This window comes from Pseudophryne corroboree, chromosome 7, assembly GCF_028390025.1.
Source record: "Pseudophryne corroboree isolate aPseCor3 chromosome 7, aPseCor3.hap2, whole genome shotgun sequence".
Taxonomy (NCBI): domain Eukaryota; kingdom Metazoa; phylum Chordata; class Amphibia; order Anura; family Myobatrachidae; genus Pseudophryne; species Pseudophryne corroboree.
This window is the reverse complement of record NC_086450.1, coordinates 505,530,723-505,557,564: the sequence shown is the minus strand read 5'-3', so window position 1 is coordinate 505,557,564 and position 26,842 is coordinate 505,530,723. Positions and strand designations below refer to the sequence as shown.

At 47.7% G+C, this 26,842-nt stretch overlaps 1 protein-coding gene across 2 annotated transcripts; it reads right to left on the bottom strand.

Annotated features, from left to right (window-relative positions):
- Positions 1-3,152: 3,152 nt before the first annotated feature.
- On the bottom strand, positions 3,153-26,397 carry LOC134943950 (uncharacterized). Of its 2 annotated transcripts, XM_063932506.1 has the most exons (5): positions 25,765-26,397; positions 24,924-25,271; positions 21,314-21,442; positions 20,471-20,818; positions 3,153-4,338 (listed from the first exon to the last, which is right to left on the bottom strand). In XM_063932506.1, exons 1-5 carry the CDS (start codon positions 25,916-25,918, stop codon positions 4,142-4,144), a joined length of 1,176 nt encoding a protein of 391 aa, XP_063788576.1. In that variant the 5' UTR covers positions 25,919-26,397; the 3' UTR covers positions 3,153-4,141. The 2 variants fall into 2 exon arrangements, with proteins under 2 accessions (XP_063788576.1, XP_063788577.1); XM_063932507.1 differs by lacking the exon at positions 21,314-21,442.
- Positions 26,398-26,842: the final 445 nt, after the last annotated feature.

The following is a 26,842-nucleotide window of genomic DNA, read 5'->3' as shown; positions in this document are numbered from 1 at the left end:
ACCTTGGGGACTACAATATATCTAGTTATGACCCATGGACCTGCTCGTTGTAATGTGGTATATAATGAACTGGAGGGCATTATAATGTTACATAATATGTACTGGGACACTGTAATGTGGCATAATATAAACTGGAGACACTAATGTGGCATAATATGAACTGGGGATACTGTGCGGCATAATGTGTTCTGGAAGCCCTACAATGTGACCTAATGTGAACTAAGGCGCTACTATGATTCAGAAAATAAACCAAGGCTATAATATGCGGTATAATATTAACTAAGGCTCTACCATGATTCAGAAAATGAACTAGGGAACTACTATGGGGCATAAAATTTACAACTGCTTCAGCTAGGTGTCTCTCTAGAAGCATTGGGACAGGGGCCCATTCAAAATGTTGCTATGCGGCCTACAACGTTCAGGCTATGCCCCTGAGGTAGGCAGTTTAAGGAGAGGTAGTGGTTATTACCATTCAAGCCTACACTGTTGGCCGGCACATTATGGACCCCCGGAGTGGCTACCCGGATCCCGCAAACAAGTTCAACTAAAATGAGCTGTAAACATATCTAACCCCATCTTTTTTTACAGGTACTGCGTTCAATTTTTTGTATTCAATCTGTACACATTACATAAAATACGAGCACTCTGCTTTCCTATAATATATATTCAATAATTTACGCAGCAGCTAAAAGATATATTCATCATTATTATTTATATTACCAAACAGCGATGAGTCCTGTAAGAATCACTGGCGTTTCTATCATGGGTGCAATGTGTGCGGTGCACACAGACCCCTGGGTCCAGGGGGGGCCCACACTGCACACATTGCACCCATATTTTCATACTCACCTCTCCGAAATCTACCACCGGGCGCTGCAGCGGCAGAAAAAAAACACATCAAAAATGGCCACCGCGCATGTGCAGTTTGACTTTTGTCTCCAAAACACAGCGGGCGCCATGTTTCTGGAGACCTGCGCATGCGCAGTAGATTCCAGCATTTTGCCGGAGCCTATGGCACCGTGGAGAGGTGGAGAACCACCCGGAGTGTATACACGAGCCCCCTCCTCTATTAAGACGCCCCTGGTTAGAATTGTTAGGTTTTATTTCTGTATTTTTGTGACATTGCCAGCATCAACAGCAATAGCTTTCAGGAGCTCTCTGGGAAAACATTTACCACGGACAGCAGAGGAGCGAGTATCTCAGGATGGCTATAATTGGGGGATAATACTGGAAAAAATGGGTGCTAGGTGTGCGGTATGGCCCCCCCTGAACACAGGGGCCCATGTGCACTGACCACACCCTTCACCTATTATAGAAACGCCAATGAGCCACTATTGTGTGAATATTTACTTTATTAAAAACTGAATCATAAACCAGACAAGGTGAGGGCGGCCATTTTGTGGTCTGAACCAATATTCTTGAGAAAACAGGCCATCATTGGCCAGGAGCCATTAACAAAATGTAGGCACTATCAAGTATGTACATTTATACATATACAGGTCATTATATAGCGTCAGCAAACTCCGCTGCGCTTTACAATTGGTAACGAACACTGTAATAAAACAAGACTCTGCATTAAACAAACCAAAAGGGAGATTTAGCAAATATTAGAGAGTGATAAAGCGGAGAGAGATAAAGTACTAACAAATCCGCGTTTAACTGCCATGTTACAGGGTGTTTGAAAAATTACAGGAACTGATTGGTTGGTACTTTGGGCATATTTATCAAAATCATTTTTAGTAAAATAAATTTGATAACAGGCGTTTTCACACCCGTTTCACATTATTTTATTATTATCAGGATGCTCTAAAGAGCAGCTGGAGAAGAATAAGCAAAATTCTCCTCCAAGCCCTTATATTTGCATTCCAGATCGCATGTCCCATACTTGTAATGGGAAATGCGATCTGCCCAAATTGACTATAAAAAAACATAGGATGGAGCCCTGTGATAATAACACCATCTTGAGATAGCGTTATACAGGTTTCCCTCCAGTTTCCTGACTCCTGCACAGCCGTCTCTGTCTGCTGGCAGTGAAAGCTGTGCTGGTATCCGGCCAGTGTGATCAGTCATGTATGTCTGATAGACACACAGGCTGATCACTGGGTAAAAAAAAAAAAAAAAAAAACTGCGGTGATCTGTTATTTGGTGAGGGCAGACGATCATCGAATCATTGTGCTCCTGCTGTGACCTCCAGTACAGTAAACTGATGCTGCGATACAGCATCTCACTTTACAGCACTAGAGGTCACAGTGGAGCACAGAATCCGCCTGCCCTTCTGGATCACCAATCTCAGGTCCTGGCTGCAAGTAAGTGTAATCGGGGGGAGGCTGAGCATGTGCGGACACAGTCTCAGGGTATTTTTCATGAAAAATACCCTGAGATTTGCGGAAAGCGGATTCGCAGGGACAGAGCTTTCTTACAAGCTCTGTCCCTAAGCGATGTATTCAGTTATCACATTGTGGATGTGGTTGTGTTTATCACATCCCATCTGCATCTAAGATGCAGATTGTGATAAATATGCCCCTTTCTCTCTCCACTTTATCTCTCTCCAATCTTTGATAAATCTCCTCCCAACTGTTAATAGATCCCTGCTTGTGAGCTTACAATCTATAGGAATATCTGAGTTTGATACAGCAAGCTAAATTTCACATTGCAGCCTGGCAGGACCAGTGTGCACAAATGGTGAGTAATGGGGCTGCGTGATCCAGTCACAGCGCTGGTTTGGGGCAGGGTAGGGTGAGAATAGAGAGAAGAAGGGTTACACAGCGTATTTCACTGTCAGCAGGAATGTGGTTTGGAATTTTGGGGTTACCTCTAAATGTGAGTTGTGAGAACTGAAGGCTGGTCATGAGAATGTTTTATAGCGATAACGGCTCTGGAATTTCATAGGCTGCCCGAAGAGACCGGTTATCAGGGATTGCTTGAAACTTTGGAGACTGAGGGAATTCCACAGGGCGGAAGTAAGGGATGAGGCCGGACAAGAACAAGAAGCACAGCATACCCTCCAATTGTACCTTTTTGGCCGGTACAGTACCATTTTTTTATGGTCTGTACCGGCCAAAAAGGGCTTTGTACCGATTTTTGACTCACTAAATTTCCATTGAAAGTATAGGAAAAGGGGCGTGGTCATTTACCTGTGCCCACGCCCCTTTCCTAATTTGTACCGTTTTTTGAGTATCAAGGGGGTCATTCCGAGTTGTTCGCTCGTTGCAACGGAGCGATTAATGCGAAAATGCGCATGGTACGCAGTGCGCATGCGCTAAGTATTTTAGCTCACAACTTAGTAGATTTACTCACGGCAGAACGAAGAATTTTCATCGTTCTGGTGATCGGAGTGTGATTGACAGGAAGTGGGTGTTTCTGGGTGGAAACTGACCGTTTTCAGGGAGTGTGCGGAAAAACGCAGGCGTTCCAGGATAAAACGCGGGAGTGTCTGGAGAAACGGGGGAATGGCTGTCCGAACGCAGGGCGTGTTTGTGACGTCAAACCAGGAACGAAACAGCCTGAGCTGATCGCAGTGTAGGAGTAAGTCTCGAGCTACTCAGAAACTGCTACGAATTTTCTATTCGCAATTCTGCTAATCTTTCGTTCGCAATTCTGCTAAGCGAAGATACACTCCCAGAGGGCGGCGGCCTAGCGTGTGCAATGCTGCTAAAAGCAGCTAGCGAGTGAACAACTCGGAACCACCCCCCAAATGTTGGAGGGTATGACACAGTATACAGTATATAGATCTTGGCAGGGCCAAAATGTCTATGCTGAATTATATTAGTTGCAGAGATGTCCACAGAGCTACATTGCCGTTCATACGTAATATGAATAACCAGTGCAGTCATGTGACTCTGGGGGTAGAGTTATCAAACAAAAAAAAAGAAAATTGGGGGGAGTTGCCCAGAGCAACCAATCAGATTTTAGATATTTTATAGAATGAACTAGATAAATGATACCTAGAATTGGATTGGTTGCTCCTAGCATATGATTGGTTGCTATGAGCAGCGCCTCCACTTCTCCTTTTTAAGAGGATTGATACACCTCCCCCTAGATGTGCTATTAAAGTGGACCCATCCAGTGGGCCCAGTGCACATAGTAAATATTACAGGCAATGTGCACAAGTCTAAAAGAGCACCGCCAGACGGCAGCAGTGTCAGAGAGCCGAGAGGAGGTCGGTGAAGCCAGAGAAGAACCGCGAGATCCAGATTCTGTACGTCATCTCCTCTGCATTTTCACTTTCCAGTTTCCGGTACTCTACCCACTGCTTATATACCAGGCCATGCAAGACCAGCAGGGCGGCGATGAAAACACCTAACGGGCAGCACGCGATCAAGCGGTCGTAGTTGGTAGCTGAAATGAAAGCAAAACACAAGAACATAATTGTCACCATATTTATTCTTATAAAGCACCAAGTATATCACATCGTACAGGAGGAACAGATTACATCACCGGCCAAAGGTCAGGGATTGGACCATACATTGGGCGGTGTGACGTAGTCATATGAGCGCCACACTTTATAATACACAAATGATGTAAATGAGAATATAAACACCTGCAACTATATTGAGCATCACTGCTTCAGTGTTCATTGGAAAAGCCTATGTATTATAAGGAATAATGTACCCCCTTACCCCCCGCCCCCGAGACAGTGGGTGGGGCACTGTGGCTAATGTGATCTGGAGTTTGTGTGACATAATGTCACCTGGGGGCACTGCAGTTGTGATGCTGGGAATATTTACACATTGCACTGTTTAATGACATCGCCAGCACATCTTATTGACGATTATATTGGTAGGGGCCCCCACAATTTAGTTGCCCTGGATCCCCACGGACCTTAATCCGGCCCAGATTCCATGAGCTGCATAAAAGCATTGGACATGAACTGTAGCATTGTTTAAGTCGACCTCCAGTATTCCTATAGTTCTCAGCACAGATATTTACCAGCGCCCAGGATTGCTTTGTGAGCGACGCCACATGGGTGTAATTCCCCTACATACAGTTTGGGTTCAGGGTGATATATATGTTTATAGGCAGACGGTTTCCAGGAAGGACACACAGTATATACAGAACATTTCCGCAGAGAACGTTCAGGGGTCCTTTACAGGGTGGATTTCTGCTGTACACAGAGACAATAGGGGTCACAGATCAGCCACAATGGCTCATTGCCTGGTGCAGAACATGCTGGGTTTCACTATCTAAACTATACCTGTAGGATGTCTGATTGTAATAACATAGACGGTGACCTCAGTGACCTCAGCAGGAACACACGTCAGGTCTGTGTAATAACAGCCAAGAACACAAGCTGTAACTCCATTGTACCCAGCCATCCACCAAACAGCATGCTAACAGCCAATCACTGTCAGGCTGCAGGCTGGGAGGCAGGTAGAGAATTATGCACTCTGATTGGTGGATAGCTCCAGCCATCCACCAAACAGCATGCTAACAGCCAATCACTGTCAGGCTGCAGGCTGGGAGGCAGGTATTATTATTATTATTATTATTATCCTTTATTTATATGGCGCCACAAGGGTTCCGCAGCACCCAATTACAGAGTACATAAACAAATAAACAGGAAAACAGCAATTTACAGTTGACGACAATATAGGAAAACTACAGGGTAAATAAACATAGCTACATCAGCAGATGACACTGGAATAAGTATCAGGTGGCAGAAGACTGCTGGATTTGGTGCAGTTGAAGATTATTAAAGTAAGAAAAAGGATAATCACATGAGGGAAGAGGGCCCTGCTCGTGAGAGCTTACATTCTAAAGGGGAGGGGCAGACAGACAGGGGTGACACAGATGGGGTACATAGAGAGCGTGGAACAGAGGGTTAGGATGATATTTGGCTGGGTTTGGTGAAGAACTGGGTCTTGAGAGCCCGTTTGAAGTTTTGTAGAGATGTGGAGAGTCTGAGGGGGAGAGGTAGGGAATTCCAGAGAAAGGGAGCAGCACGTGAAAAGTCTTGGAGGTAGGAGTGGGATGAAGTAATCCGTAGGCAGGATAGTCGGCGTGCATTAGCAGAGCGTAGAGGACGGGTGGGAGTGTAAGGGGAGATAAGGTTAGAGATGTAGATGGGAGAGGAGTGGGTGAGGGCTTTGTAAGTGAGTAGCTTGAAATGGATTCTGAAAGGGAAGGGAAGCCAGTGAAGGTCTTGTAAGAGAGGAGAGGTGGATGTAGTGCGATTGGTGAGGAAAATGAGCCGGGCAGCAGCATTGAGGATAGATTGGAGTGGAGAGAGGTATTTGTCAGGAATGCCAGTCAGGAGGAGATTACAGTAGTCCAGTCTGGAGATGACCAGTGAGTGGATAAGGGTCTTAGTAGCATCCTAGGTGAGAAAGGGTCGGATCCTGGAAATGTTTTTGAGATGAAAATGACAGGTTTGTGAGAGGTGCTGAATTTGTGGTTTGAAGGGGAGGGAGGAGTCAAGGATTACTCCAAGACAGCGCATTTGGGAGCTAGAGGAGATAGTCGTGACATCAATAGATAATGAGATTGTGGGAGGTGAGGTTATGTGGGAGGGAGGGAAGATGATCAGCTCGGTCTTAGACATGTTAAGTTTAAGAAAGCGCTGGGACATCCAAACAGAGATAGCAGAGAGACAGTTGGAGATACGAGTGAGGAGAGCAGGGGAGAGGTCTGGAGAGGAAAGATAGATTTGAGTGTCATCAGCATAGAGATGATATTGGAAATCAAAAGAACTAATGAGCTTACCTAGTGAGGACGTATAGACAGAGAAAAGAAGAGGACCAAGGACAGAACCTTGGGGTACACCTACAGTTAGTGGAAGTGAGGGGGAGGTGGAGTCATGAGAGGAGACAGAGAATGAACGGTCAGAGAGGTAAGAAGACAGCCAAGAGAGGGCAGTATCACGCAGACCAATGGAGTGAAGAATTTGCAGTAGGAGAGGATGGTCCACAGTGTCAAAAGCAGCATAGAGATCAAGTAGAATAAGTAGAGAGTAGTGTCCCTTAGATTTAGCAGCATGGAGGTCATTGCATACTTTTGTAAGGGCAGTTTCAGTGGAGTGGAGAGGACGGAAGCCAGACTGGAATGGGTCAAGCAGTGAGTGTGAGGAAAGAAAGGAAGTAAGGCGGTTGTAGACAATACGCTCAAGGAGTTTGGAGGCAAAAGGGAGGAGAGAGATGGGTCGGTAGTTGGAGAGAGTGTTTGGATCAAGGGTAGGTTTTTTAAGAATAGGAGAGATGAGTGCATGCTTGAAGGCAGAGGGGACAGTGCCTGATGAGAAGGAGAGATTGAGAAGGTGGGAAAGATGGGAACAGGTAGAAGGAGAGAGGTAGCGGAGGAGGCGGGAGGGGATAGGGTCAAGAGGGGAGAGGAACGAATGAGGGCCATGACTTCCTCACCAGATACATGGGAGAAAGATGTCAGAGTTGGTGAGATGGATGGGGAGGGGTGGTAAGTTATGGGAGGAGGCTGGTTACTGATGGTCTGGTGTGATGTGATGTCCTGACGTATGGAGTCAATTTTGGATGTGAAGTAAGTGGCAAAGTTAAGAGCAGAGATGAGGGGAGACGGGGTGGCGGTGGGCAGAGGAGTGAGTTGAGAGTGGCAACGAGGCGCCGGGGGTTGGAAGACTGGGAGGAGATGAGGTTCTTGAAGTATGACTGTTTAGCAAGAGAAAGGGAAGCACTGAATGATGAGAGCATAAGTTTGAAATGGAGGAAGTCTGCCTTAGAGCGTGATTTCCTGCAGTGTCGCTCAGCAGTACGTGAGCATTTTTGCAGATATCTGGTGCATTGGTGTGCCAGGGTTGAGGTGTTCATTTGCGAGGGTGAATAGTGGCTGGTGGAGCAACAGAGTCAAGAGCAGAAGTAAGGGATGCATTGTATATGGAAGTGGCTTATTCAGGGCATGAGAGAGAGAGAATAGGAGACAGAAGGGAGTCAAACAGGGAGGAAAGGAATGTGGTGTCAATAGCTTCAATGTTACGCTTAGTGATGGTAGCCTTAGGAGGTAGAGATGGGGAAGCAGAGAGAGATAGGTTAAAGGAGAGCAGGTGGTGGTCAGAGAGGGAAAGTGGGGACTTGGAAAAATCAGAAATATCACAACGGTGAGTTAAGACCAGACCCAGTGAGCTCCCATTCACATGGGAAGGTGAGGAGGTTACTGGGAGAGACCAAGTAAAGAGGTGAGGTTAAGGAGTTTAGAGGCAGGGGATTGTGTGGGGATGTCGATAGGGATGTTGAAATCGCCTAGGATAATGGAGCGAATGTCAGAAGAGAGGAAGTGAGGAAGCCAGGAAGCAAAGTTGTCGATGAATTTGGAAGCAATGCCAGGGGGGCGGTAAATGACAGCAACTCTAAGATGGACTGGTTGAAAGAGGCGTATAGCATGGACCTCAAATGTAGAGAATGTAAGGGATGGTTCTGGTGGTATGAGTTGGTAGGAGTAACTAGAAGGTAAAATGGACCCCAACACCAGGTAGAGAATGCTGCACTCTGATTGATGGATAGCTTCAGCCATCCACCAATCAGCATGCTGACAGCCATTCACTGTCAAGCTGCAGGCTGGGAGGCAGGTAGAGAATGATGCCTCTCTGCTTTGATTGTGTGACCACCACCCACCTCGGAGGCCCCTAGAATTGTTGGTCCCTGGGCAGCTGCCCAGTGTACCTATACGTTCAGATGCCCCTGGATGTGTCTTAAATACTGTGGCTTCAGTCACGCCAAACAGCTTCTCGTGGCGCGCAGGTCCTGGGTGACTTGGCTTCATCAACCATCTTTCTCGCTCACAATGTGCATTTTACTTGCACAAATAAAACAACTGTGAGCAACAAAACTATGTTACAGGCTTGTACTGATCATTGATGTGCAAAAGTTTTATGTCTGTGTGCGACCGAGTCTGAGTTTGTATATGAAGTTCTCCGATGCAATGCTGCAGCTTTTTCTGTTGTGCCTCGTCTGCGACTTTATATGAATGTAAGGCTTATTCCTGTGTGGTTAAAGTCGCAGCCCAGCACCTGTAGTGCACTGTGAGTGGTGTTTTGCTCTGTCTGCAATGTGAATAAAATGCAAAATGAAAGAAAAAGCCGCTATGCTACACTCTACGGCGTATTGAGGCTAGGCGTATGAGAACACATCTGGGCATGACACACATGATCCATCTGTATATATAGATCATACTCATGCATGTATACGAGATGAGAGCTTTGGGGGGTGGGGTGTAAGGGAACCTATTGGCTGTGGACTGTGTGCATTTTGCTATATTTTTAAGCATATTTGCCTACCCTCCTGGAATGGCCGGGAGGCTCCCAAAATCGGGTGGCCCTCCCGGACCCGCGGAGAGGTGGGCAAGCCTCCCGCATACCCTGCAGCCCCTCTACGACCCTCCTCGGCCGCCCACAGCAGAGAACAAGTGGGCGGTCCGAGGGGCTCCGATGATGCGATTTGCGCTGATCGCGTCATCGTAGCTCCGCCCCCGCTATACAGCGCCTCTTTTCTCGGCACTGCACAGCGGGGGGCGGAGCCACGATGACGCAACCCTGATGCCACGCCCCCGGGCTGTCCACTACCCTGTCGGACACGCCCCTGGACTGCCCATCCTGCTGCCGGCCACACCCCCATGCACCTACAACGCTGCCTCCTCCCGGTGGAGGGGGCAGCAAAGTAGGTAAGTATGCTTTTAAGGTTTTATTTACCAAGCCTTGGAGAGAGATAAAGTGGATGGAGATAAAGTACCAGCCAATCAGCTCCTGTCATGTTACTGGCTGTGTTTGAAACTGACAGCTAGGAGCTGATTGGCTGGTACTTTATCTCCTTCCACTTTATCTCTCTAAGGCTTAGTACATAGACCCCTTAGTTTGTATAATTCCCCACACCAAACCCTTTTCCCCATACACTGCAGCGGTGTCTAAAATGCCATTTACAAGATGCCATTAACACTAACCGCCTGCTGGGGACAGCAACAGTGCAGAGTCTGCATAATGCAGCATAACTTACCTTTATCCCAAGCACTGGCATGCGCAGCACATTTTATTAGGGGGTGCACCGTCGGAGGGGTGTGTCTAGCACCGCCTTTTGGCCGTGTCTAGCACCAACTATTGATGGTCAACGCATATAAAATATCCACCTTTGTACCAAGCCTAATAAAGCAGATACATTGTCAGATGTTGTGGTGTGCACCAAACAAACACCCCTGATGGCACTCGCTGCAATTACACTGCTCCTCCTCAGCCTGGTCTGGCTCCCCCCTCTCTTTCCTCTGCAAGCTGCAGCAGCTTACTTACAAGCCAGTCACTCACTGACACTGACAGTCGCAGACTAGTACTGCTGCTGCTGGAAAAAACGAGTGACATGTCAATGCTGCTGCCGGCTGCCTGCCAGTATTGAATTTGTCTTCCTAAGAGGAACGCTGGCTGCATGCTGATCCTCATCAGTGGCTGGCATTGGCATAACATAGAAGGAGAGAGGTGGGCATGTGGTGGGTGGGCGTGCGAGCAGCATGACATAATCACGTCACATAACGCTGTTTTTGTACATGGAGGTGGAGCTGTGAATTTGAAAGCCGGTGTCAGTGGCACCCTTGACGCCCCAGGCGTCAGGTCAGTAATACAGTCCTGACAGGGTGCAGTGCAGAGGGGACAGTAATCAGCCTGCTCGGCGCTCACTGCATCAGGCATGTGAGATCGGGGTGCCGGACATTAGGGGGTGCCTGTGCGCACCAGGCACCCCCCCTGCGCACACCTATGATCCCAAGTTATTATGTGTATAGTTTAAACTCGTTCTGTCCAACATTTAAAAGAATGTTTAGGATATATCTGTTTGTGTAACTGGTGGATAAAGACTAGTAGCACTGACAATTACCCAGAGTGTCTGTCTCCCTGCTCACCCTCATATGTCGCTGTGACCAGAGGAGTAACTAGGGTTTTCGGAGCCCAGGGCAAGATGGAAAATGGCGTCTCCCCCCCCCCCCAGAAAAAAAACATACAAAAAGAGTCATGTGCGCGCGAAGGGGGGGGGGGATGGGTGTGGCTACACACGCTCCAGAAGGGGTGTGGCCACTGAAAATGGCCCACAGTGCCAGTTACATTGCCCCACAGTGCCAGTTACATTGCCCCACAGTGCCGGATACATTGCCCCACTCAGTGCCAGTTACATTGCCCCACAGTGCCAGTTACATTGCCCCACAGTGCCAGATACATGCCCCACAGTGCCAGATACATTGCCCCACAGTGCCAGATACATGCCCCACTCAGTGCCAGATACATGCCCCACAGTGCCAGATACATTGCCCCACAGTGCCAGATACATGCCCCACAGTGCCAGATACATGCCCCACAGTGCCGGATACATTGCCCCACAGTGCCAGTTACATTGCCCCACAGTGCCAGTTACATTGCCCCACAGTGCCTGTTACATTGCCCCACAGTGCCAGTTACATTGCCCCACAGTGCCGGATACATTGCCCCACAGTGCCAGATACATTGCCCCACTCAGTGCCAGTTACATTGCCCCACAGTGCCAGTTACATTGCCCCACAGTGCCAGATACATTGCCCCACTCAGTGCCAGTTACATTGCCCCACAGTGCCAGTTACATTGCCCCACAGTGCCAGATACATTGCCCCACTCAGTGCCAGTTACATTGCCCCACAGTGCCAGTTACATTGCCCCACAGTGCCAGATACATTGCCCCACTCAGTGCCAGTTACATTGCCCCACAGTGCCAGTTACATTGCCCCACAGTGCCAGATACATGCCCCACAGTGCCAGATACATTGCCCCACAGTGCCAGATACATGCCCCACAGTGCCAGATACATTGCCCCACAGTGCCAGATACATTGCCCCACTCAGTGCCAGATACATGCCCCACAGTGCCAGTTACATTGCCCCACAGTGCCGGATACAATGCCCCACAGTGCCGGATACATGCCCCACAGTGCCAGATACATTGCCCCACAGTGCCAGTTAAATGCCCCACAGTGCCAGGCCCCACTCAGTGCCAGTTACATGCCCCACAATGCCAGGCCCCACTCAGTGCCAGTTACATGCCCCATTTGGTGCCAGTTACATGCCCCACAGTGCCAGATACATTGCCCCACAGTGGCAGATATATGCCCCACAGTGCCAGGCCCCACTCAGTGCCAGTTACATGCCCCATTTGGTGCCAGTTACATGCCCCACAGTGCCAGATACATTGCCCCACAGTGCCAGATATATGCCCCACAGTGCCAGGCCCCACTCAGTGCCAGTTACATGCCCCATTTGGTGCCAGTTACATGCCCCACAGTGCCAGATACATTGCCCCACAGTGCCAGTTACATGCCCCACAGTGCCAGTTACATTGCCCCACAGACAGTGCCAGATACATGCCCCACAGTTCCAGTTACATTGCCCCACAGACAGTGCCAGTTACATGCCCCACAGTGCCAGATACATTGCCCCACAGTGCCAGTTACATGCCCCACAGTGCCAGTTACATTGCCCCACAGACAGTGCCAGATACATGCCCCACAGTTCCAGTTACATTGCCCCACAGACAGTGCCAGATACATGCCACCCCGTGCCGCCGGACCGCCCCCCCCGTCACTTACCGGCCGGTGGCTTCTTGTTGCTATGTGAGGGGAGGAGAGCGCAGCGCAGCGCCTCTCCTTCCCCTCGCCGCTTCAGGTCTCCGGCGGCTGTCTGGCGCCGGTTCGCTAGCCAATCAGAGCTCGCGGACCGGCAGCCAATCAGGAGCCGGTCCGCAAGCTCTGATTGGCTAGCGCCGGAGACCGGACACAGCTAGTGCTGGCAGCGGCGGTGAGGGGAGGGAGAGACGCTGCGCTCTCCTCCCCTCACATTTAGGGTTGACAGGGGCGAGTGGAGCATGATGCCCTGGACGCCGGCGGCACCCCCCTCTCCTGGGCCTGCCAAGGCGCCCAGGGCACGTGCCCCACTCCCCCTACCCTAGATACGCCTCTGGCTGTGACCTTCTGACATTACATATATTATGTTTCCGATAGGTCTCTGCTGCCACCTACTGGCAGAGCCATAACTCCACGTTACATGACTTCTGTAGTGTCATGGAGAAAGGATCTGTTATAGCCAGTGATGTATTAATAAGCATCCAAGCTAATTAATCCCATGTGTATGTGTAATGCTCTGCTCTCCCCCACTGGTAAATAAGCCTATTTCCATACCTAGCTTCAGCCTTTTTGTCAAACAGTAACATACTGATCATTGCAAAGCCGTAACTAGACTTTGTGGTGCCCTGTGCCAGAGTGTATATAATAAACACTCATATATAGACCACTGCAAGAGAATGGATTTGGACACAAGTTCTCTTTATACCACATTCATGCACTTAACTTGAGAGTTTGTTGTTATTCAGTTGCAGTACACTTTATTAAATAACACATTTCGATATACTGCCATACCCAGGACTCAAACCTATAACCTGTTGAATTCTAATCAGACACCCTACTCATTGAGCTATTTCATCCTGCATAAAACTATGAACACTATTTGAAGCTACTGGTACTTTTTTTTTTAAATAATCAGCATTGTAATTGGGTAGATCTATGTAGTGTGCAGCCACACATCCAATCTCTTGCAGCCACACACTACATAGATCTGCTCAGCCGCAATGCTGATCATTTTTTCACAAAGTACAAGGTAAGCTTCAAATACTTAGAATTCTCTAGCTTAGAATTATCTGCCTTTCTATGCAAGGGCAGATAACTCAGTGAATAGATTGTCTGACTGCAATGCCACAGGCATTGGGTTCGAATCCCGGGTATGTCAGCATCTTGAAATGTAATAAAGGACAATGTGACTGAATAACAAAGAAATTCCAAGTTGAGTTCATGAATGTTGTATAGGTATTAGTGACAGAAGGGGTGGGTGTAGGAGACAGGGGCGGTCAGGAGATGCTGATTTTCAAAAAAAGGGAAAGCTGCAAGTTAATGTAATTAAAACAGAAAATTGACAAGTGCCACCTACCCTCCAGCCCCCTCCGCACACACCTAGTTACGGCACTGTAACTGAGGTCATTAGGAAATGTACAGTATGCAGTAAGAGCAGCCACTTTCTCCGGCCCAGCATACTCTGCACTGTACTGGGCTGCAGTGGGGCAGGGAGGCTGCTGCCGCTGAGTCTTCTCTGCCAGTGTTTGTGGGGGAGTGTAGCGATCGCGCTGATCGGGCCTCCCTGGATTTGCCCCAGGCTGGGTGGCTCACTGCCCCCCCGCCTCCCTGCTCAGTGCGGTGCTGAAAATACGTTTTCCTATTTATTTCTATGGGGTCACGGTCATGCCTCCCGCAATTAGGCCACACCCCTGAAAAGTACCCGGCCCAGCTCTCTGAAGCCTTGCTCATATTTCCTTATATAGTCTGTGCTGCTGTGAATATGCCAATGATCTGGCTGGCTATAGGTCATTTTATCTTTGCCTACTGTACAAAAAAACATGGGGTCATCTAGAGGCGATAGAGAGACATAAATAATCTGCTATATAAAAGTGAAAATCTGTCCTTCTGTCTGTCTTTCTATACAAATCCACAGTTTACAAGCGAAGATCGTGAAATTTGACATACAAGCGTATTAAAACACGGCGGAGGCAACTAAAAAAAATTAGAAATCCCTAGGGGGGGGGGGGGAACAGCAGCACAGAGTATATCAGGAGACAGCATAACTGTGGAAGGCCTGGAGCTATTTACACCAAACTTGGTACACATATGACTTACAGTCTGGGAACAAACTCTGTGGGGGTCAGACACCCCTAGCACCCCTAGGGGTGGGTCAGCAGCACAGAGTATTTCAGGAGACAGCATAACTCCCGAATGCCTGGACCAATTTACAACAAGCTTGGTACACATATGCCTTACAATCTGGGAAAAGCACTATGGGGGTCAGACACCCCTAGCACCCCAAGAGGTGGGATAGCAGCACAGAGTATGTCAGCAGACAGCATAACTGTGGAAGGGCTGGAGCAATTTACACCAAACTTGGTACACATCTGACTTACATTATGGGAACAAACTCTGTGGGGTTTAGACACCCCTAGGGGTGAGGCAGCAGCACTGAGTATTTCAGCAGACAGCATAACCCTGGAATGCCTGCAGCAATTCACAATAAACTTGGTACACATATGACTTACACTCTGGGAACAAACACTGTGAGGCTCAGACACCCCTAGGCGTGGGACAGCAGCACAGAGTATGTCAGCAGACAGCACAACTGTGGAAGGGCTGGAACAATTTACACCAAACTTGGTACACATCTGACTTACAGTCTGGAAACAAACTCTGCAGGGGTTAGACACCCCTAGCGGTGGGGCAGCAGCACAGAATATTTCAGGAGACAACATAACTCCCGAATGCCTGGACCTATTTACAACAAACTTGGTACACATATGACTTACAGGCTGGGAACAAACACTGAGGGGGTAAGACAACCCTAGCACCCCTAGGGGTGAGGCAGCAGCACAGAGTTTTTCAGCAGACAGCATAACTCTGGAATGCCTGCAGCAATTTACATCAAACTTGCTACACAAATGACTTACACCCTGGGAACAAACACTGTGGGGGTAACACACCTTGCACCCCTAGGGGTGGGCCAGCAGCACAGAGTATATCAGGACATGCATGATATGTCAGTGATGACAGGGCTGCATGTGACAGGGGCAGTGACATGACGTGAGGAGGGGAATGGAGGTAGCACAAACCCACACACTGACAGTTATATAGTGGAAGTAGCACAGTCCCCCAGCAGCACAGAGTATATCAGGAGATACATAATGTGTTGCGCTATATAATAAACTGTTAAAAAATCTATAATTTCACAGGGGCACTGACATGATGTGAGGAGGGGAATGGAGGCAGCAGGAAGCCACAGACCATCCTCATCCCGTAGCAAAGCTCAGGCATTCAGTTATATACAATGTTATTTATACTGTGTGTTTAATATTTACATTTATTTTTGTAAACAGACATTCCTAAAATCCCGGGCAACGCCGGGCACTCCAGCTAGTATATCTATAAACTGGACAGCCTCTAGTCACATACATGTTAAAAAGGATTAAAATGACATACTGTATACTGAATGTGAGATTGTCATAAGTAACTATAGTGTACGCTTTGAAATACAAGTGTTTCAAGTCTTGTAAGAGTTGTTTAATGATAAACGTTTCAGTTGAATAGATACAAAGCTTCATGACATTGGCTCTGGTAGCAACAAGTGTTATGGTAAGTGACCATCAATGACTGCTAACTATGTAATGGATGACCATCGTTGGTTTCCACAACCGATGGTCATCTCATTTCTTTAACTGATTTGCCAATCAGAACACAGGGGCGGGGCAGATATATGTTCCGTGTCCAGGCACCTTGCCCCCAAAAAATAAAAACATTTGGTTATGCCATGCCTTCGATGGAGGGAAACCATCTGGTTCTCCCCCATCGCTGGCAAAAGTATTCTACATCGGCCACAAACGGTTTGTGGCCGATGTAGAATACTTTTGCCAGCGATGGGGGAGAACCAGATGGTTTCCCTCCATCGAAGGCATGGCATAACCAAATGTTTTTATTTTTTTGGGGCAAGGTGCCTGGACACGGAACATATATCTGCCCCGCCCCTGTGTTCTGATTGGCAAATCAGTTAAAGAAATGAGATGACCATCGGTTGTGGAAACCAACGATGGTCATCCATTACATAGTTAGCAGTCATTGATGGTCACTTACCATAACACTTGTTGCTACCAGAGCCAATGTCATGAAGCTTTGTATCTATTCAACTGAAACGTTTATCATTAAACAACTCTTACAAGACTTGAAACACTTGTATTTCAAAGCGTACACTATAGTTACTTATGACAATCTCACATTCAGTATACAGTATGTCATTTTAATCCTTTTTAACATGTATGTGACTAGAGGCTGTCCAGTTTATAGATATACTAGCTGGAGTGCCCGGCGTTGCCCGGGATTTTAGGAATGTCTGTTTACAAAAATAAATGTAAATATTAAACACACAGTATAAATAACATTGTATATAACTGAATGCCTGAGCTTTGCTACGGGATGAGGATGGTCTGTGGCTTCCTGCTGCCTCCATTCCCCTCCTCACATCATGTCAGTGCCCCTGTGAAATTATAGATTTTTTAACAGTTTATTATATAGCGCAACACATTATGTATCTCCTGATATACTCTGTGCTGCTGGGGGACTGTGCTACTTCCACTATATAACTGTCAGTGTGTGGGTTTGTGCTACCTCCATTCCCCTCCTCACGTCATGTCACTGCCCCTGTCACATGCAGCCCTGTCATCACTGACATATCACTCATCTCCTGATATACTCTGTGCTGCTGGGGACCCTGCTCCTCCCACTATATAACTCTCAGTCTGTGGCTTCCTGCTGCCTCCATTCCCCTCCTCACGTCATGTCACTGCCCCTGTCACATGCAGCCCTGTCCTCACTGATACATCACTCATCTCCTGATATACTCTGTGCTGCTGGGGACCCTGCTCCTTCCACTATATAACTCTCAGTCTGTGGTTTCCTGCTGCCTCCATTCTCCTCCTCACATCATGTCACTGCCCCTGTCACATGCAGCCCTGTCCTCACTGACACATCACTCATCTCCTGATATACTCTGTGCTGCTGGAGACCCTGCTCCTCCCACTATATAACTCTCAGTCTGTGGCTTCCTGCTGCCTCCATTCCCCTCCTCACATCATGTCACTGCCCCTGTCACATGCAGCCCTGTCCTCACTGACACATCACTCATCTCCTGATATACTCTGTGCTGCTGAGGACCCTGCTCCTCCCACTATATAACTCTCAGTCTGTGGTTTCCTGCTGCCTCCATTCCCCTCCTCACATCATGTCACTGCCCCTGTCATATGCAGCCCTGTCCTCACTGACACATCACTCATCTCCTGATATACTCTGTGCTGCTGGGGTCCCTGCTCCTCCCACTATATAAGTCTCAGTCTGTGGCTTCCTGCTGCCTCCATTCCCCACCTCACGTCATGTCACTGCCCCTGTCACATGCAGCCCTGTCATCACTGACATATCATGCATGTCCTGATATAGTCTGTGCTGCTGGCCCACCCCTAGGGGTGCAAGGTGTGTTACCCCCACAATGTTTGCTCCCAGGGTGTAAGTCATTTGTGTAGCAAGTTTGATGTAAATTGCTGTAGGCATTCCAGAGTTATGCTGTCTGCTGAAAAACTCTGTGCTGCTGCCTCACCCCTAGGGGTGCTAAGGTTGTCTTACCCCCTCAGTGTTTGTTCCCAGCCTGTAAGTCATATGTGTACCAAGTAGTGTTCATTCTAGCACCCTGCACCTTTCAAAACACGTGCAGTTCCTCTTTCCAGCCTGGGGTGTCGCTCTCTGCTGTAGTGCTTCTCAGCACACTTTGATCTGTTACTGAGTGCTGTGATACAGAGCAGAGTGTGCTGAGAAGCACCAGAGCAGACACCCCAGGCAGGAAAGAAGAGCTGCATGGATTTTGAAAGGTGCAGGGTTCTAGAATGAACACTATAAATCAGTGATGATTATGAATCATCGATGGTCGATGGCCATCCCTACATGTAACTGGAAAAGCTTGGATCACAATGGAGAGAGGGAACCAAGCGGCATCTAAGTTAATTAGGCAGATTACCCTGCACGCGTTAGGATATCATTATATTTTATGGTCTTGCCATAATGTATCCTGCCATTCCTACCTGGGGCTCCATATTGTGCAGCGCAGTACTCATGCCAGTAGTGTGATTATAAGCAGGGGGTATTGGGGGTATATTAGGGGTTTCTACATAGGTATCCTTCCTATGTATTAAAAACATCTGCAGCGACCGGAGATGTGAGAACCACTTTCCCTACGCAAGACAGTGGTCTGAAGTGCACATTGGGGGTCATTCCGAGATGATCGTAGCTGTGCTAAATTTAGCACAGCTACGATCATTCACATGCGTGGGGACGCCCAGCACAGAGCTATCCCGCCCCGCATGTCAGTGCCTCCCTCCCCCCTCCCCCGCCGCAGAAGTGCAAAGGCATCACACAGCGGCGATGCCTTTGCACTTCAAGAGTAGCTCCCGACCAGCGCAGCTTTTGCGTGCTGGCCGGGAGCTACTCATCGTTCCCCGGCCCACAGCGGCTGCGAGTGACGCCACGCAGCCCCTGCGGCCCGGCCCCCGTTCGGTCCGGCCACGCCTGCGTTTGCCAGACCGCCACCCCCCCGCGACCGCCTCTGCCTGTCAATCAGGCAGAGGCGATCGTAGTGGCACTGCAGCGAGCGATCGGGTCAGGATGAACCCCTTTAGCCTTTTGCAGATCTCTGTGATATCTCCTGCATTAAGCTGTTGCTACATATCCAGACACAGTACCTACATCATATGGAAATTGCAGTTTACACATCATTTTAAGTAATAAAAATAGTACTTGATATACGCAGAGGGGGAGGTGTATCAAACCTCGGAGAGAAAGTGGAGAAGTTGCCCAATGCAACTAATCAGCTTGTAACTGTCATTTATCTAGTGCAGTCTATGACGTGACAGTTACAAGCCGCCTCCACTTTATCTCTCTCCAAGGCTTGATACAGCTACCCCTTTTAATCTCTACCTGTATACCAAGTTGAGCAATTAGTACTTGTTGTTCTACTCAAACACATTGGAGGTAATTCAAAGTTGATCGCAGCAGCAAATTTGTTAGCGGTGGGCAAAACCATGTGCAGTGCAGGTGGGGCAGATGTAACATGTGCAGAGAGAGTTAGATTTGGGTGAGGTGTGTTCAAACTGAAATCTAAATTGCAGTGTACAAATAAAGCAGCCAGTATTTACCCTGCACAGAATCAAAATAACTCACCCAAATCTAACTCTCTCCATACCTCCCAACATGACCCTCTCCAGGAGGGACACAATGCTCTGCTCCTGGACTTCCCACTTAGTTTAAGATTGCCATCACCTGTGGTGAAACACTTTTCTTATCCATTAGTCTGTTCAACACAGGTGCCTGCAATCATAAATTAAGAGGGAAGTCCAGGAGCAGAGCATTATGTCCCTCCTGGAGAGGGTCATGTTGGGAGGTATGTCTCTCTGCACATGTTATATCTGCCCCCCCCCCCTCTGCAGTGCACATGGTTTTGCCCAACTGCTAACAAATTTGCTGCCGCGATCAACTCTGAATTACCCCCTATGTGCAATGAGCCCCATACTGTAAATTAAAAGAATATTTTCCATGTGGAGGAAAATAAGTGCTGGCTATGGAATGGAATACAAGGTGACTTCTAACATCCAGAGGTACATTATTACTAATACATATTTGAACGAATGACATAACTCATGATTTATAGAGGTATTATTAACAGGAGATTATACACAGGGCCCGGTGATGGGGGAGGCGTGGCCAAATAATGTGGGCGTGGCCATGACCACCTAGAAAAACAAAATAACATTCATCAAAAACGACATTCTTCACCCTGCATCAAAAACTACATTCTTCCCCCTGCCTGCACAAAGTAGGCCTCCGGGTTAGGTTACCTTGGATGGTGAGGTAAGTGCCTCCTCCGCACTCCTTGGTCATGCTGCCCTGTAGAGGAGTGATACAGCAGAGGTACAGCCCTGAGTCCTGTCTTCTCAGATCTGTCATTAGTATCCCTGCATCCAGGAGGTTTTGGAAGCCCTCACCGTCCACCTGGAAGCGATCCTGGTCCCAGTACTTGTCAGCTGGGTAGACTTGGACCTCTTCCCCATTCCGGTACCGCTTAATCCACGTGAGTGCCGGCTTCTGCAGGTGTAGCGTCTTTGAGACGGTGCAGTTCAGTTTCACGGAGCGTTTGCGTTCCACAGTGACCACGTTGGACTGCCAGACCAGCAGGTCAGGAGAACCTGGGGGGACAAGGATAACTCAGCCCTATTAGTCGTCTGGAATAAGAATTTCCCTCTCTTAACCAAATAAGAAGCCAGGCCCAGATTGTGACCCAAATTAAAATTTTGGGGGAAAAATTGATTTAAATTTTTTTCTTTAAAAAAAAAAAAAAAAAGCAGACCGCAAATACAACCAGAACCTGCACACCATTTATTTTGGTGGTGTGCACCCCTTAGTTACAATCCCTGAGCCCTCCCCTGTTATAAGTAAATCTACTCTCCTTTCACTTCCGTAAAACTTTTGATACAGGGTGATATGCCGGTCACATCATTACATGCAAAATTGTATTCATAGAAAGGTCAGTAAAAGTCTTCAAGGGCCTCCAGCTCTTTATCGTTGACCCTTAATACTGACATAAATCAGTTAATTCTTGTTTTAAATAGAGACATAAGATGAGCTCAGACAGAAGTCTTATCATTGCAATGGTTAGTCACCTCCACCAATGGCTCTCTTACCTCTCGATGTCTTGATGACCAAGATGAGGATTAGGAGGAAAGCTGGAGACACCATGGAGGCATCTGGAGCCCAACCCAAGGCTATGAGCAGACCGGAGCCCCCGGCTGAGTGCTTCTCCTGGGCTGTGACTAATAACAATACAGGTAATGTCATTTCTCTTCTGTCTAAAGAATCATTTACAGTAGAGGGAACCAAGAGGAGCAATTCCTGTTCTAAACCACAGGCAAGATATTAATATCTTTATGGAAGAAGACACATGAGAAACCTGTGGATGGTTTGGTGTCTGCAGGCCTATTTACCTTCAAAACAGGTCACAGGTGATCCGTGGAACGTGCCACGTTTTAAGTAAATATACCAAGCAGTGCTTTTCAAAGTTGCTGCATCTTCAGTAGTTTCGCCTGTGGATCTTAAGGGGCAATTACTGTATATTAATTACACAACATGCCTGGTATTGCATTTACTAAAATGGGGGGTGGACAGCAGCACAGAGTATATCAGGAGACAGCATAACTGTGGAAGGCCTGGGGCAATTTACACCAAACTTGGTACACATATGACTTACAGTCTGGGAACAAACTCTGTGGGGGTCAGACACTCCTAGCACCCCTAGGGCGGGTCAGCAGCACAGAGTATTTCAGGAGACAGCATAACTCCCGAATGCCTGGACCAATTTACAACAAGCTTGGTACACATATGCCTTACAGTCTGGGAAAAGCACTATGGGGGTCAGACACCCCTAGCACCCCTAGAGGTGGGATAGCAGCACAGAGTATGTCAGCAGACAGCATAACTGTGGAAGGGCTGGAGCAATTTACACCAAACTTGGTACACATCTGACTTACATTATGGGAACAAACTCTGTGGGGTTTAGACACCCCTAGGGGTGAGGCAGCAGCACTGAGTATTTCAGCAGACAGCATAACCCTGGAATGCCTGCAGCAATTCACAATAAACTTGGTACACATATGACTTACACTCTGGGAACAAACACTGTGAGGCTCAGACACCCCTAGGCGTGGGACAGCAGCACAGAGTATGTCAGCAGACAGCATAACTGTGGAAGGGCTGGAACAATTTACACCAAACTTGGTACACATCTTACTTACAGTCTGGAAACAAACTCTTCAGGGGTTAGACACCCCTAGCGGTTGGGCAGCAGCACAGAATATTTCAGGAGACAGCATAACTCCTGAATGCCTGGACCTATTTACAACAAACTTGGTAGTGTTCATTCTAGCACCCTGCACCTTTCAAAACACGTGCAGTTCCTCTTTCCAGCCTGGGGTGTCGCTCTCTGCTGTAGTGCTTCTCAGCACACTTTGATCTGTTACTGAGTGCTGTGATACAGAGCAGAGTGTGCTGAGAAGCACCAGAGCAGACACCCCAGGCAGGAAAGAAGAGCTGCATGGATTTTGAAAGGTGCAGGGTTCTAGAATGAACACTATAAATCAGTGATGATTATGAATCATCGATGGTCGATGGCCATCCCTACATGTAACTGGAAAAGCTTGGATCACAATGGAGAGAGGGAACCAAGCGGCATCTAAGTTAATTAGGCAGATTACCCTGCACGCGTTAGGATATCATTATATTTTATGGTCTTGCCATAATGTATCCTGCCATTCCTACCTGGGGCTCCATATTGTGCAGCGCAGTACTCATGCCAGTAGTGTGATTATAAGCAGGGGGTATTGGGGGTATATTAGGGGTTTCTACATAGGTATCCTTCCTATGTATTGAAAACATCTGCAGCGACCAGAGATGTGAGAACCACTTTCCCCCAATGTGCACTTCCCAGTGGTCTGAAGTGCACATTGGGGGTCATTCCGAGATAATCGTAGCTGTGCTAAATTTAGCACAGCTACGATCATTCACACTGACATGTGGGGGGATGCCCAGCACATGGCTAGCCCGCCCCGCATGTCAGTGCCGCCCCCCCCCCCTCCTCAGAAGTGCAAAGGCATCACACAGCGGCGATGCCTTTGCACTTCAAGAGTAGCTCCCGACCAGTGCAGCTTTAGCGTACTGGCCGGGAGCTACTCATCGCTCCCCGGCCCGCAGCAGCTGCGTGTGACGCCAAGCAGCCGCTGCGGCCCGCCCCCCGTTCGGTCCGGCCACGTCTGCGTTTGCCAGACCGCCCCCCCCCCCCCTGCGACCACCTCTGCCTGTCAATCAGGCAGAGGCGATCGTAGCGGCCCGATGGCCTTCGTCCGTCTGGCATGCGCCGGCGCACTGCGATAAACTGCAGCGTGCGATCGGGTCAGGATGAACCCCTTTAGCCTTTTGCAGATCTCTGTGATATCTCCTGCATTAAGCTGTTGCTACATATCCAGACACAGTACTTACATCATATGGAAATTGCAGTTTACACATAATTTTAAGTAATAAAAATAGTACTTGATATACAGGCCCCCTGGACTGATGAGGCAACGGGGGAGGTGTATCAAACCTCGGAGAGAGAGAAAGTGGAGAAGTTGCCCAAAGCAACTAATCAGCTTGTAACTGTCATTTATCTAGTGCAGTCTATGACGTGACAGTTACAAGCCGCCTCCACTTTATCTCTCTCCAAGGCTTGATACAGCTACCCCTTTTAATCTCTACCTGTATACCAAGTTGAGTAATTAGTACTTGTTGTTCTACTCATACACATTGCGGGTAAATCAGAGTTGACCGCAACAGCAAATTTGTTAGCAGTTGGGTAAAACCATGGGGGTAATTCGAAGTTGATCGCAGCAGGATTTTTGTTAGCAAATGGGCAAAACCATGTGCACTGCAGGGGAGGCAGATATAACATGTGCAGAAAGAGTTAGATTTGGGAGGGTTATTTTGTTTCTGTGCAGGGTAAATACTGGCTGCTTTATTTTGACACTGCAAATTAGATTGCAGATTGAACACACCCCACCAAAATCTAACTCTCTCTGCACATGTTATATCTGCCTCCCCTGCAGTGCACATGGTTTTGCCCATTTGCTAACAAAAATCCTGCTGCGATCAACTTGGAATTACCCCCCATGTGCACTGCAGGTGGGGTAGATGTAACATGTGCAGAGAGAGTTAGATTTGGGTGAGGTGTGTTCAAACTGAAATCTAAATTGCAGTGTACAAATAAAGCAGCCAATGTTTACCCTGCACAGAAACAAAATAACCCACCCAAATCTAACTCTCTCTGCACATGTTATATCTGCCCCCCCCCCCCTGCAGTGCACATGGTTTTGCCCAACTGCTAACAAATTTGCTGCCGCGATCAACTCTGAATTACCCCCTATGTGCAATGAGCCCCATACTGTAAATTAAAATAATATTTTCCATGTGGAGGAAAATAAGTGCTGGCTATGGAATGGAATACAAGGTGACTTCTGATATCCAGAGGTACATTATTACTAATACATATTTGAACGAATGACATAACTCATGATTTATAGAGGTATTATTAACAGGAGATTATACACAGAGCCCGGTGATGGGGGAGGCGTGGCCAAATAATGTGGGCGTGGCCATGACCACCTAGAAAAACAAAATAACATTCATCAAAAACGACATTCTTCACCCTGCATCAAAAACTACATTCTTCCCCCTGCCTGCACAAAGTAGGCCTCCGGGTTAGGTTACCTTGGATGGTGAGGTAAGTGCCTCCTCCGCACTCCTTGGTCATGCTGCCCTGTAGAGGAGTGATACAGCAGAGGTACAGCCCTGAGTCCTGTCTTCTCAGATCTGTCATTAGTATCCCTGCATCCAGGAGGTTTTGGAAGCCCTCACCGTCCACCTGGAAGCGATCCTGGTCCCAGTACTTGTCAGCTGGGTAGACTTGGACCTCTACCCCATTCCGGTACCGCTTAATCCACGTGAGTGCCGGCTTCTGCAGGTGTAGCGTCTTTGAGACGGTGCAGTTCAGTTTCACGGAGCGTTTGCGTTCCACAGTGACCACGTTGGACTGCCAGACCAGCAGGTCAGGAGAACCTGGGGGGACAAGGATAACTCAGCCCTATTAGTCGTCTGGAATAAGAATTTCCCTCTCTTAACCAAATAAGAAGCCAGGCCCAGATTGTGACCCAAATTAAAATTTTGGGGGAAAAATTGGTTTAAATTTTTTTCTTTAAAAAAAAAAAAAAAGCAGACCGCAAATACAACCAGAACCTGCACACCATTTATTTTGGTGGTGTGTACCCCTTAGTTACAATCCCTGAGCCCTCCCCTGTTATAAGTAAATCTACTCTCCTTTCACTTCCGTAAAACTTTTGATACAGGGTGATATGCCGGTCACATCATTACATGCAAAATTGTATTCATAGAAAGGTCAGTAAAAGTCTTCAAGGGCCTCCAGCTCTTTATCGTTGACCCTTAATACTGACATAAATCAGTTAATTCTTGTTTTAAATAGAGACATAAGATGAGCTCAGACAGAAGTCTTATCATTGCAATGGTTAGTCACCTCCACCAATGGCTCTCTTACCTCTCGATGTCTTGATGACCAAGATGAGGATTAGGAGGAAAGCTGGAGACACCATGGTGGCATCTGGAGCCCAACCCAAGGCTATGAGCAGACCGGAGCCCCCGGCTGAGTGCTTCTCCTGGGCTGTGACTAATAACAATACAGGTAATGTCATTTCTCTTCTGTCTAAAGAATCATTTACAGTAGAGGGAACCAAGAGGAGCAATTCCTGTTCTAAACCACAGGCAAGATATTAATATCTTTATGGAAGAAGACACATGAGAAACCTGTGGATGGTTTGGTGTCTGCAGGCCTATTTACCTTCAAAACAGGTCACAGGTGATCCGTGGAACGTGCCACGTTTTAAGTAAATATACCAAGCAGTGCTTTTCAAAGTTGCTGCATCTTCAGTAGTTTCGCCTGTGGATCTTAAGGGGCAATTACTGTATATTAATTACACAACATGCCTGGTATTGCATTTACTAAAATGCAGAGATTCCCAAACGCGGTCCTCAAGGCACCCTAATGTTCCAGGTTTTAAATGTATCCATGCTTGGCCACAGGTGACTTAGGGTGACATTTACTAAGCAGTGATAACAGCGGAGAAGTGAGCCAGTGGAGAAGTTGCCCATGGCAACTAGTCAGCACTGAAGTAACATCTATAATTTGCATACTATAAAATGATACAGAACTGCTGGTTGGTTGATGGGGCCACTTCTCCACTGGCTCACTTCTCCGCTCTTATCACTGCTTAGTAAATGTCCCCCTTAATTAGCACCTAAGTCAGTTTGATTTAACCATCTGTGCTGAACCATGGCTATACCTAAATCCTGGACTGTTGGGGTGCCTCGAGGACCGCGTTTGGGAACCTCTGCTATAGTGACCAAAAACACCAAAGACACTGCGATTTTGAAAAGCATCACTTTAGCTCATATATGGTCCTCAGCAGAATGTGAAAATGTCGGGCAGACGGGTTGGCACTGTGGTTAGCATTACTGCACCACAGCTCTTGATAATGAGTTAAATTCCTGACCAAGGCAATATCTGTGTGGAGTTTGTACTCCCCCATGTTTGCGTATGTTTCCTCCAATACCTCAGA